Below are 12,898 nucleotides of genomic sequence, written 5' to 3'. Positions count from 1 at the left end.
CTTTATTACTTCAAACCAATAATTTACTATATTCTCTATTCACTGTAAAATCCCGTTTAGTCCTCTGTTTTAAGTAATATAATTGCAGACACTTAAATTGGTTGGCAGGCCATATTGCTGATCAGGTTGACTGGGTACATCTGTAGAAGCAAACACAACTGCTTTATTTAAATCCTGTTTTACAAGATTTTAATGAAATTTTAGTCTTTATAAAAAAGTTTATTATGGTGATCACACTGAAATCTAGTTATATAATTGCCTTTTCCATGATTTTCATTTAATTTAAATTCTAAGCTCCTCAATTAAACTTTATACCATTGCTGATCTGCATTGTAGCAGAGTCTGCCTAGATGGCTAAGCTGACTGAATAAAGAAAATAATTTTGTTGTCACATTCATTAAAGTAGACTTACATACACACAGGCTTTACCAAACATGGCCAGTGTCAGGAGAAAACTCAGATAACATAGTCTTAAATTGGTTAATCCTTGTCCCTTGGCTAGAGTTTAGCAGTGACCTTGACCTGCATCAGAGTCACTGTCAAGAAAAGGCAGCAGCAAGGAGAGAAATGCAGTTCATTATATCTGACTATGCTGATCGTAGGCATTTGTTTCCCAGAGCCCTGGAAAATACAAATATCCAGCCTATTTCTCTAGTCTCGAAGTTACTTTGCATAATGCAAGGTGGGTTCAAGGGGATAATTATAAAATAAGGAATGAATAATTCCCTGAATACTTTAATTATAGTGAATAATGCTGTAACATTACATTGATTGCTCTGCAGGGTCCAATTTATCTGATGGATCCAGGCAATTGATATTTATGGTTTATATAAGCGGTCTTTGCATATAATTCAAATGATTTGACCTTTTACAATCTTTTGCTTGGTTAGTGGGATAGATGGTTAGATGTATTACTCATCTATTTTTGCTTTTCAATATCTTTAACATTATGACTAACAGTATACAACTTTGTTGTTTGTGTGTTTTTTCTTCTTTCACAGTGCCACCTTGGGCCTTAATAGCCATAGCCATAGTTGCAGTCCTATTAATCCTTACCTGCTGTTTTTGTCTCTGTAAGAAATGCTTGTTCAAAAAGAAAAACAAGAAGAAGGGAAAGGAAAAGGGTGGGAAGAATGCAATTAACATGAAAGATGTAAAAGATTTAGGAAAGAACTTGAAAGATCAGGTAAAGTATATTTCTTGTTCTTGAACACTGTTTTGTTTAAAGGTTTGCCTCTGTTTTAGGTGGTGGGAGGAGGGGGGGATTAGCTTATCAGTGGCCTGAAAGCATAGCTGTATATTGGATACTTACAATGTTAATTCCAGTTATTTGACTGGTGTGAGATGCTATCAAAATAAAACAGAAAATAAATAGCACCTTTAAGACTAACCAAGTTTATTCCTTGTCAATGATAAACTGTAAGGACTGTTTTACCAAGAAAAGCAGCTCCCTACAAGTAAGGTGCAGGCCACTTACTGAGATCTGCTTCTATGCTGCTTGTTCACTTCTCTACTTATCACAGAAACAATGTTGGGCATAGAATATATGCTGAAGACAAGATTAAGTCCTTGCCAAATATCACAACTTTATCCTTTTTGCATTTGGATTTATCTCAACCATAAGGAGTCTCAAAGCAGCTTACAACCTCTTTCTATTCCTTTCCCCACAACAGACACCCTCTGAGGTAGTAGGACTCAAGAGAATTGTGACCAGCCCAAGGTCACCCAACAAGCTTCATGTGTAGAAAGATTACCAGATTAGAGTCTGCCACTCATGGGGAGGAGTGGGGAATCTACCCTGGTTCTCCAGATTACAGTCCACTACTCTTAATCAGTCCACTACTCTTAATCAGTGGTGGGATTCAGCCTATTCGCACCAGTTTGGTAAAACAGGTAGCTAACTTTTTGCCTAGTTCAGAGAATTGGTTGTAATCCCACCACTGAGTCCTTTCGGAACCGTTTTTTTAAATTATTTGAATTCCACCACTGTTCTTACTCACTACCATGCTGGGCTAGTACTGTATACACTGAATTAATGTAAAGTGTTGGTTTGAATTGTAAAGCAGGAGTGGATCAGATCTGCTAAATTGTTCTCTAGAAAACAGAAACACTCCTCCAAAGATGATAAAAAGCATTCAGTGGGAGAGTTATGGCAGCGGATCAACCAAAGAACAGGGATATGGAATGGAAAAGAAATTAATGAAAAGAGAATTGGCCCACATGATGAACTGAGAACAGTATGTGTGGGAGAGAGAAAGATTAAAAGTGACAATGCAGTTTTAGCTAAAAGCTCAGTTTGAACAGTTTAAGCATGCTATTATGGAAGTACAACTTATTCCAGTAGAGTTGACTCAGACAGTGCTTGCGAGAGATGTGATATATTTGGCCAATAAGTAAAGGTTACAGCTCACTTTTTCTATCCTACTGTGGCCAAAAGGCATAGACCAAAGTAATGATGATCTGCAGGTCCCTTGTGTTCTGATTCTGTACAAGTCATAGCATGTTGGTAGTGTCTCTTCAGAGAAGACCAGAGGATTTTAGTACGTGATTGCTCAACACTTTGGTAAAAGCAAGGCTTGGAGAATGGAACTGCCTGGGCAAACTCCACTACCAGAAGGGAATTTATCTTATTGTGCCAACCTGTAGAGACAGGCAAGGTTGAAACATGCCAGCTTTCCCATTAAGGTACTGGCTTTTTAGGGTAACACTTCAGTTACGCTGATTCTAAATGTTCCTACAGTCAGTAATATTCCCCTAGCACATAATATACTTTAGAACAAGGTCTCCATTGTTATGTCTTGTTGTAAGCATATTTGTAATACCTATTTTAAATGGGATCCTGGCAAGGCAAAAAGAATTCGTGTGACTTGGTGCTTAATTTGTAGCTAGTTTAAACAAGGTAAATACCTGTGCAAACCCATTGGGCATGCTTAGTCATGAGATTCACAAGCAGAGACCAACAGCCCTGGCAGTAGAATCCCTGTTTAAACTAGACACTGAGTCTAAGTTCATTTGCTTTGCCAATCTCATGTTTAAATCAGGCTTCAATCGTTGAACTCATCACTAACAACAGCAAACAAATCATTCAGCTCCACCCTAGGGCAGATTCCGCATGCGGAATCTGCCTAAGAGTGGAAGTAGTGCCAGAGACAAAGAACAGCCATCACCATTTTTATTTTTCCCCATTCTGTGGCGCCATCTTGAATAAATAGTGTGCCGAGAAGAATCATTGCAATGTATGATTCAATATCTGTCAACAATACATCACACATCGATTTGAATTAGATGTTACTAGGAAGAACAGGGACAGAAATATAGAATAGTGGCAGTTCCATATCTCTTATAATATCTCACTCTTCTGAAGCCATGCCAACCAAATTGCATTGCTATTATGTTATAAAATTACTGCCCTTAATCTGGCATTGAATGAGTTAAAATTCCAGGCTAATCTTAATCAGTCTGCAAATGCATGATTCTGTGGTATCTTAATCCAGCAAAGGATTCTACATTTCATTTACATGCTAATTGTGATTTGCTGCATCTTAATTGTTGGGTTAACTACAGCAATTGTGATCAAACCTTTCCACTTGAAGGCAGAAATTATTTGAGTGATGCTTTGTGAGTCCTTTGGAAAGTCACTTTGTACACTGATAAACAATACTAATGGTAACAACCTGTTGTTTCTTTGTAGGGCAAATTTTGTGTATTTTGTTGATACCTTTTTTGTGAAGTTTGTTCTGTATAATGTAATATTTTCTTGTTAATTCTATTACCTGTTATTAAGTGTTGTTTATTACATCTGTTCTGACCTGGATAAATGACCAAAACTGGTAAAAAGCATTGTAAACATTTCGAAACACAGCGGCATACTTTAGTATTCATAAAGAAATCAGAAGAAGCCTCTTTTCCAGTGAAGTCTGAAGTGTTGCTCTTGCCAATTCCTTGTTGTTTTCAAGAGATAAGCAAATTTTTAGAAGTAGAAAAATGCTGTCACCTATTTCCCACAATAGAAACCATGTCTAATTCACAAGACTCTTTTTGGAAATGTTGTCTAAATATTTTACACTGTTTTCAATATATAGATATAGAAGCTGCATAGATAAGACAGTACTTAAAGTTATCTGACACATACACACATTTATAGGTGCTGCCTGATATTAGTTTTTACATTGACAGGGTGAAGTATATATTACTATTCAGCAAGGTTCCCAAAAAGACCATTAAGTCCAGAGACAAAATAAATTACCTAACTGCATCATTTGTTGGGAGATCTCATCGGTGTTTTCTGGATGGACAAAATATCCTGGGAGGAAACCGGGATCATACATACTGGGATGTTTCTATCTTGGTTTCATCTTCCACATGGCAGCCCGTGAGCACTTTCAGGCCGGGAAGAAGAACTTCAGATGATTACGCACAGCCTCCAGTTTACTTTCAATTTCCTTGCCAACGTTGATGTGAATGTGCGAACTATCCCATCTTCTGACATTCTGATTGGCTGAAGGGGGTGAGGCAGGAAAAATAAACTGGTCTGTCTCCTGCAATGTTTGCATAGGACTGGGAGCGGCATGTTTTTTTTAAAAAAAGAACCACCAATTTATCGTTTTTTGAAAGCCGCAGGATAAGGGAAATCTCGCAGGGCGGGTCTGAGTTAGACCATACAGAAGTCATGGCCAAACCATGCAGAAGTCATGGCCATGCAGAAGTCATGGCCAAACCAGGATATTTCACCTCCTTATCCCAGGATATGTGGTCCATGTGGAAAACGCCATAGGTTGAAATAATGAAGCCCATGGCTGATTTACATGTAGTACATTGTGCCCACAGAACTCAAATGAAAGGCTTTATTTGCCAAAGTCCTGAGGCTTCCAAGGTCTCATTACTTTTAGCTTCTTAAAAAGAGCCATACTGACTGAGTATTTTTTAGCACAAAGTGATGCTGTAACTTTGACTTCAGTGCTAGGAAGTTTAAATTTCAGGCTCATGACTCCTCAATATAAGATTTTTCAGGCAGCAAGTACATTGGACTCATTTTCAGCAGCATTTAGTTAAAAATAGAAAGCTTGGGTGCCTCCTGAACATTAGAAGAAGAAAGTGGATTTGTCCCAATGGTTAAAAAAAACTTTAAAGAAACTATTATACTTACAGCATCCATTGACCCTGCCAGAGCTGCATACAGTGACAATTTAATCATACCATAGTTCTAATTTTGTCCTGAAACAGCTGAGTAGTTGCTCAGCATCTCATCAAACAGTGGCCTACTTGTCCTTAGCACAAACAAAATTCCAAGTAATCTTAGTTTCTCCTGCATAAGAATCAATCAGCTGCAGTGAAGGTTATTTTCTACAAAAAAATTTCTGCAGTACAAATAAGATTAGTATGCTTCTGTTACATAGCAGCTGTGCCATACACACTGAAGTTGATAGAGCACATATATTGATTGACATGTTTTTCATTTTATGTATTTATCAGGCTTGTAGCTGTCATTATCTAAACCTTCAAAATCTGGGACAGGAAAAAAAAATACTGTCCTGAAGGCTCATTATCTAAATAAGATGGAGGGGCCACAAGGCCCTGGAAAGGAATCTGATACATACAGACAGGTTATATTCAGTTCTGTGGCTGAGAATTCTGTGAAGCTTTTCTCACATTGCTGTCATATACTGTGAGTCCCAACGTCATGCACAGAACACAGTGCAGGTTAGCTGTTTGTATGAAGCTGTTAAAAGTACAGCTAGACTTCACAGTAGAATGCGGAAAGCCATCTTGCACTTGCTGCCAACAAATAAAACAGGAGAAAAAAACAGAAGGGGGGGGGTTAAACCTTAACCAAACAGGTCATAAGATAGGGCAGCCCAATCCACAGAGTTGTAGCAGCTGGGTACAGCACCACTGCCACACTACCTCTAGAGGGCTTTTAGGCAGCATGGGGAGACTGCAAAAAAGAAAATAAACCAGCTATCTGAAAAAGCCTTCATAGGGCTCAATGGAGCTAGGCCACCCTCCTGGATAGCATACTTCCAAGGCCCCTAGGTCATCGTACCTACTTGAAAGCTGACTAACATCAGCTCCATACCCAGGAATGCCCCTAACTCTCTCTCCGTTTCACTGACAGCCAAATTTAGGCCAGCACAGCTCTTTAAGGGGCAAGTATTTCCAGGTTGGATGCCGCTGAACTGTGCAGTGCCTCCCCGCCTTCTAGTTTGCTCCCCCCCGCACACACACACAATGCATAAGTGCCACTTACAACATGTGGAAGGGAAAAATCCACTGGCGCAGCCCCGTGCTGGCTCCATGAGTTAATTCACCACACTGTATGACTCAAATAAATTGTGCTAAGAAAATAACAAATGCTTGTATTAGAACAATAAAGTTTATGTTCAAAAGACAGAAGCAATATGTTATTGGAAACTGGAGAATAGCTAATAGTGCAGTCTTAAATGGATTAATACCCTTCTAAGTCCATTGAAGTCAGCAGTCTTGGAAATATCTTTAGCATTGCATTATAAAATTCCAACAAGACTTGCAGGCTGAGACTCACAAACCAATTCAGCATAGATAAATTCAGTGGGATGGAAATACATATCTTGATTGTTATAAAGATTGCATGTCAGATGATCATGGAAGTAATCCAAATTGAACATATTTATAATAACCGCATGTCTATAAGAAACACAGATTTATAATAACCACAAAAACATATTTGCAATGACATATTTATAATAATAATATTTTCACCTAAATGTATTAAAAGTAAGTTTAATTGACCACTGTTGATATGTTTTATTTGTTTAACGCAGTGCTTTTCAAACTTCTTTGGGCTGCCACCCCCTTTGCTCCCAGGCCACGTCCCTGATGCCCCCCACACACATATATGAACACACACCTCTTTCTTGTTACTAGGTCTGCTGCAAATTCAAAACAACTTCTAACACTGTAAACACACATATGTATTTTACAAATGAAGTATGGCAGTAAAAGTAAACCAATTTATTGAGCTGTTTTAGCAATATGAAAGGGTATGTTTGCATCTCACCCATTATGGTTCACAGTTTTAATGGGATGGATGTGTTTTGTGCAGGGATTTCAGTTTTTCATCATCAAGCCGTAAGGCACTACGTATCAGATCCCCACATTTAGTAATGTTCAGTCTTTCTCTGCTTGGAAAGATGCTGGGTGGCTGCACTAAAGCCTTGCTCTACAAAATGTGATGCTGGGAAGGCAATGAAGTACACCTTGACTGCAACCCATAGTGAGGGCAGAGGGCAGGAAGATCTTTTGAGAGAACCATGTTAACGGGGCACAAAAAGTTAGTAATAAAGATCCCTTTGATGGCTGTTTGCCTTGACTCCCCCTCCGCAGCTACACAGCAAGGAGAGTGCTGCTGCTTTTACTTTTTTTAAAAAGACTTACCTTGCCGAGCAGCAGCAACAGGGCTCTTTGCCTTGGCTCCCCCTCCCCAGTGATACGCAGTGAAAAAGCTATTGCAAAACACATCTTGCCTTGCAAAGCAGCAGTGACGGGGCTCTTCCTCTTGGTTCCCCCCCCCCCAGGCTACACAGTGAAGAGAGTGCTGTTGCAAAACAATCTTGCCTTACAAAGCAGAAGCAATAGTGCTCTTTGCCTTGCTCCCACCCACTCCAAGCTACGCAGCAAGGATAGTGCTGCTGCTTTTACTTTAAAACTTACCAGTCACCAGGATGGAAGTACAAGACCTTTTGAATATGAAGAATTTGAATAGAAAATGTTCAGCATTTGTCAAAGGTCATTTCTCCATGGTTTTAATAATGTTTTGTGTGTGGATGTTTTAATTTTTATTTCTTCCTTCTATGTCCTCCTTATCTATGTTGTGTCTCATGACTGTTCTGGATTGTCACTTGCGGTAGGTTTATTTTGCTCTTTGGACACACCTAAAGCTCTGATATATTTACAGAGCAATCCTATGCAGAGTTTCTCAACGCCATGCCCTTTGATTCTGATGGAGTAACTCTGTGTAGGGTAGCGCCGTCATGCTCCTGACATCTGTGATTCCTCGGTGGAAATTTATACACAACTTTGACCCACATCAAGAGACTGAACTAAATTGATTTATTTTGCAGGTTTAATTTTTTCCCATTTCTCCATAACAAGTATCCGTTTGAAAAAAACAAGTATTAGAAAGCTCAAGTTTTGATATGCACAGAAAAATGCATTTGTGTTTTCTTTTTGTATAGCTATATCAAAGTTAAAGTAAAAGCTCTCTCTCAAAAAAAGAGAAGATAGAAAATATCTTTTCCCATTGGTGTTGAAAAGATTGGAATCTCATTCAATTACTGTGTGCTCCGTATCTCATCGTGTTTATATGGCCTTTACACTTTTAGCTGCCTCCACAATTCTGGCCTGCACTAAACTGACTTCGGAAAATATGTTGGTGTTGCTGGAAAATATTTGGTCCATTATTTTTGAAGTATCTTCCAATCACAACTTTCACTGCCATAGTTTATCAGTCTACAGCAATCCTCCTGTGTCTCCTATAATTTTCTGCTGCCATTTTTTTCACTATGTACGAAGGAAGGGGGGAACACATGCATTCAGCTCCAGAGACACTGTAATAAGTTCTGATTTAATGACTCTGAATTTAATGTATTGGTACAGCAAATTCCTTGCTGAGGCTCAGCCTTTGGGAAAGAAAGAGACTTAATCATATCAGTGAAGAACAGTGGCAATGAAAAATTATCAAAAACTTCGTCTTGAGTCTAGAAGAATAATTGCAGCCACCATCTGTCTATTATTAGGTCAAAATGTGTTGGAGGAGAAGGAGATATGATATCATAGTTCTTCCAAATTGCATCAGGCTGAAATATTCTCACTTTGCTGGATACTTTGGTGTTACAGAGTATGACTCTTAATTAGGGAAGGACATTGGAACTTGGCACTTCTTCCTTATTTGTCACAGAGGGAAGTTTATGGGCTCTACATTGGTATTTCCATCCATATAGCTGTCTCTGATGCTGGTATCTGACTGCTGAATAGTTTCTGTTACTGTAGTGGCCTATTTGTTGGCTCTCATATCTGTTCTTGGTTTGGTACAGGGTATCTGACAACTGGGCTATGAAAACTGCAGCCCATCTATGATAGAGTTCTTATTTTATTTATCTAGAATGTTTTTATCCAGCCCTTCCTTCAGAAAGTTCAGGCAATATACATGGTTCTCCCTTCCTCATTCTGTCCTCGCAACATGTGAGGTAGGTCAGGCTGAGAGTGATTATCAAGCAAATTTCCTAGCAGAGAGGGGATTTGATTAGGTCCTAATCTCCCTGGTCCTAATCTAATTGTCTGCCACACTGGCTCTTGCTTTATTACACTATTCACTTGGTGAAAGTTTTTTCCACTCTTTCCATGTAGGGAAAAGCCTCTTGTGCTGAATTGTATTACCCGATTGTTAAAAAGCAGAGCTGCTCTTTCCATTTTCCAACTACACCTTCTCCATTCAAAATAAAGATCTGCATTTTTGCAGCACTGAAAACAGGCAGCTAAAAACAAAACAGAATCTTAATATTTAAATTAAATGTAATATTTAGAGTACTTATTGGGATGCAAATTTTATAAAATCAGAGTTCCTTATTTCCGGGTAAAAGTTTTTACAATCAAACAATTAGTATTTCTTCCCCTTCCAATAACTTCTTTCTCCTCACCAATAATTCTCATGCTTCAATGACCTGGAGTTCCACATTTGGCTCAATAAATTGTGCAGGCCTATGCTAGGTCTAGGGTTACTGGCCTCAAAGTGGGAACTGGAATTTTCTTAGAGTGACATCAGCTCTCTAGATGATAAGGGTGTACTTCTGCTGGTATTATTCTATAAATTTACAGCAAATATTCAAGCATGAACTTTTTTCAGTCTCTTTCATCTGTTCTATGCTATAGGAAACCATGTGAATAATAATAGAAGCAAGTCACCTGCATTGCTTTGTTAAGTGATAAATAATGGTCCAATCTGCACAGCACACACACAAAAATCTGTGAGTTGTCTTCAAAAGAGGCAACTGCCTCTTTTCACTCCATACACCCAAAATAGGAAGTCCAGGGGGCGTCCTAAAAAGAAGCAGCTTCTGGGTGCTTTCCAGACATCAAAGGTGTCAGAGGGAGAAAAAAGAAACAGTTTCCTGCCTGACTGTTTTGCTTTCTGGTCAGATTTCACCCTCCACTTGCACCCAACATTTTGCATGCTGATGAGGGGATTCTCCCTGCTGCCATTTGCTCCCTGCCCCAGGACGTCTGCTCTGCAAGCTCTGATCCTGGACACCTTTTCAGCCTGAAAGGTATTTAGTTGTACTGAGCTCGTCCTGCCAATTCTAGCCATATAGAGTTGTCCTAATTTTTTTCTGAGGAGCTATCTTTGTAGCTACGCAGACATATCTAAGAGAATCTTAGCCACTCAGAAGATGGATGTACTGCCCATTGACAAGCATTGAGTTAACTTGCCCTTTTCAGACACAAGTCAGTCCATAGAGGGCATGTCAAGCTTTTCAATGGATGGCAGACCAGTCTTCCAAGTGGCTAAGATTCTTTTGGGTGTGTCTGTGTAGCTACAAAGATAGCTCTTTGAAAATTTAAAAAAGGGAAACTATATATTGCCGGTATCAACAGGACCAGCTGAGTACAACTATGTATTTTTGGGCTGAAAAGGCACCCAGGATTGGACCATGCAGAGCAAACGTCCTGGGGCAACCTCCAGCACATGGCGACAGGGCAGAGGCAAAGCGAGGGGAAACTGCGCATGGGCGAGTGCGCGCCCTGCACCCCTGCTGCGGTGTCGCCTACCCCTCCCCAGAAAGCCCCACCATGCCCCCTCAACAGCCTGGCTACGCCTTTGGCCATGCTGCTCCGCCCAGGGCATCACACACACACACCGCCCCATGGGTGCTATGCCACTGTGACAGGGAGACTCCTTTGAACTTCATGCAAAATGTCGGACACAAGCTGAGGGTGAAACTGACCAGAAAGCAAAATGGTCGGGCAGGAAACATGATACTTCCGGAGCTCTGTATTCCGCACAGCCAAGCAAGAGACATCTTGCAGGTGGCTTAGAGGGAAAAGGTCACTTTGAAGCATTTTTTAAAAAGACATCTTGAGCAGAAATAAGGCATCCTAAAGACATCTTCATAAAAAGGTTATGTGGAATGCCTTCCCAGGAAGCTTTTTTGCATCCTGAAAACATCTTATTTCAGCTGTGTGGAATGGACTAATGTTGTGTAATCACAACTTTAGAGTAGCCAACATTAAATAATTTCCTTTAATATAATTTATTAAGCAAGTGAAGGTTGTGTAATATGTGTCCTTAATCCTATCCTCTGTGAAACCAAGCTGAGGGGGACTCTCATTTATTTTTATAGGAACAGTTCCTAGACTGCTATCACAACCTGTTGTTGGCATTTATATAAATTTTAGAAGTTTAAAGTTCTTTCTCTAAAAGTGAAAGGCAAGGCTATAAATCTGCACAGGGATCCAGTTGTCAGATTCTAATTGCAGGAAAGTAGCTGACATTAATTCTTTCTTCTAATGTACCAAGGAGAGGAAAGTAGGCCTTATTTATTAAAACTATGTAGTTGATAAATAAATGACTTTGAAACAAAAATTCCCAAATGGTCTTGAATTAAATGTTACAGTGCCCCGAAACAACTAAACTTAGTCCTGACTAGTTCACAGAGAATCTAATGCAAAAAGTTGGTCATAGCTAACATTAGTTACATTTTTAGCCCAAGCTTTAATAGCATTGGAACCTTACAGTGCGTATTCTAGACAGAGTTATGCTTTTCTCAAGTCATAGACTTCAGTGAACTAAGAAAGCTGTATATCTGTTTAAAACTGTGCTGTAAGGCTTTTGACTTGTAATATCAGACACAAACTTGGGCTTTCTAATACTACATAAATTTTCTCTTGTGTGAATTGTGTTGCTAACTGCAGTGCCTTTTGACAACGAGGCTGCTGTTTTCATGTAGCAGTCTCAGTGTATTCCTCTATTGTTCCAAAATCTTTAAATCAATTTGGTTCAGCTTGGCTTTAAACGAACAGATGAAAAGGGGAGGGGGAGACAAAAGAGGCCTTCTTTTCTACAAACGTGCATTTGCTAATGGCATGGTGTTACCTTTGCTTCCATAGTCATCATAAATGAAAAAAGCCTAACAATGTTTAGCATCTCATTTTTATGAAGACGTCATATACAACTACATCTTTCTAAGTAGCTGTAATTCTGCAGAAACACTTTGCTTTTGTGCAGACAATTCACAGCATGCACAACTGTTTTAAATTGAATGGATGTGTGGTCTTGCCTATTTAATAGCTATTTAATAGCATGTTCATCCACATTTGCCTCTGGACAAGGCAATTGGATTCAATCAGAATTTTAGAAAAAAATAGATCAAGCTGACATTCTCTTTGTGTTTCAGGCTTTGAAACTATTATTGCTTGCAATATCCTCAAGAAGCGCTTTTTCTTTGTTTCATTGCTTCCTTGCTGCTTGCTGAGGATAATTTTCTCTTGTGCAACCAGAGCATTATAAATATATATGTCAACAACATATATGGTTTTTTGCCATCATGCTTGCTTTTAATGGCTTCACCATAGGATTGAGCACGAGTGCCTGTTTTTCAGAGGGATGGTTGAAAGGATGTCATATTGATTACTGTTGTTGTTGCCCCTTCCCCTTCTTTACAGGCCCTTAAGGATGATGATGCTGAAACTGGGTTGACTGATGGGGAAGAGAAGGAAGAACCCAAAGAAAATGAGAAATTAGGAAAAATCCAATACTCTTTGGATTATGACTTCCAGAACAACCAGGTTCGAAATAAGAGGGATGAGAGAGTGTTGTATGAGTGACTGTGACACAGTTGTATATTCAATGCTCATTTCTGAAACC

At 39.3% G+C, this 12,898-nt stretch overlaps 1 protein-coding gene across 5 annotated transcripts in view; it reads left to right on the top strand.

The window, feature by feature from the left end:
* SYT1 (synaptotagmin 1) overlaps nt 1-12,898 on the top strand; it is a 457,966-nt gene that overhangs the window by 323,173 nt on the left and 121,895 nt on the right. For 4 of the 5 annotated variants that reach the window (XM_048500323.1, XM_048500324.1, XM_048500327.1 and 1 more), the window contains 2 exons: nt 1,002-1,186; nt 12,697-12,819. In XM_048500323.1, the coding sequence (XP_048356280.1) occupies nt 1,002-1,186; nt 12,697-12,819 (308 nt within the window). The remainder of the gene's footprint in view (nt 1-1,001; nt 1,187-12,696; nt 12,820-12,898) is intronic. The other variant, XM_048500328.1, reaches the window with a different exon arrangement.

This window comes from Sphaerodactylus townsendi, linkage group LG06 (genome assembly GCF_021028975.2).
Source record: "Sphaerodactylus townsendi isolate TG3544 linkage group LG06, MPM_Stown_v2.3, whole genome shotgun sequence".
In the NCBI taxonomy this organism is placed as follows: domain Eukaryota; kingdom Metazoa; phylum Chordata; class Lepidosauria; order Squamata; family Sphaerodactylidae; genus Sphaerodactylus; species Sphaerodactylus townsendi.
Note: the sequence above shows the minus strand (reverse complement) of the source record. Positions and strands in the feature narration are given on the sequence as shown.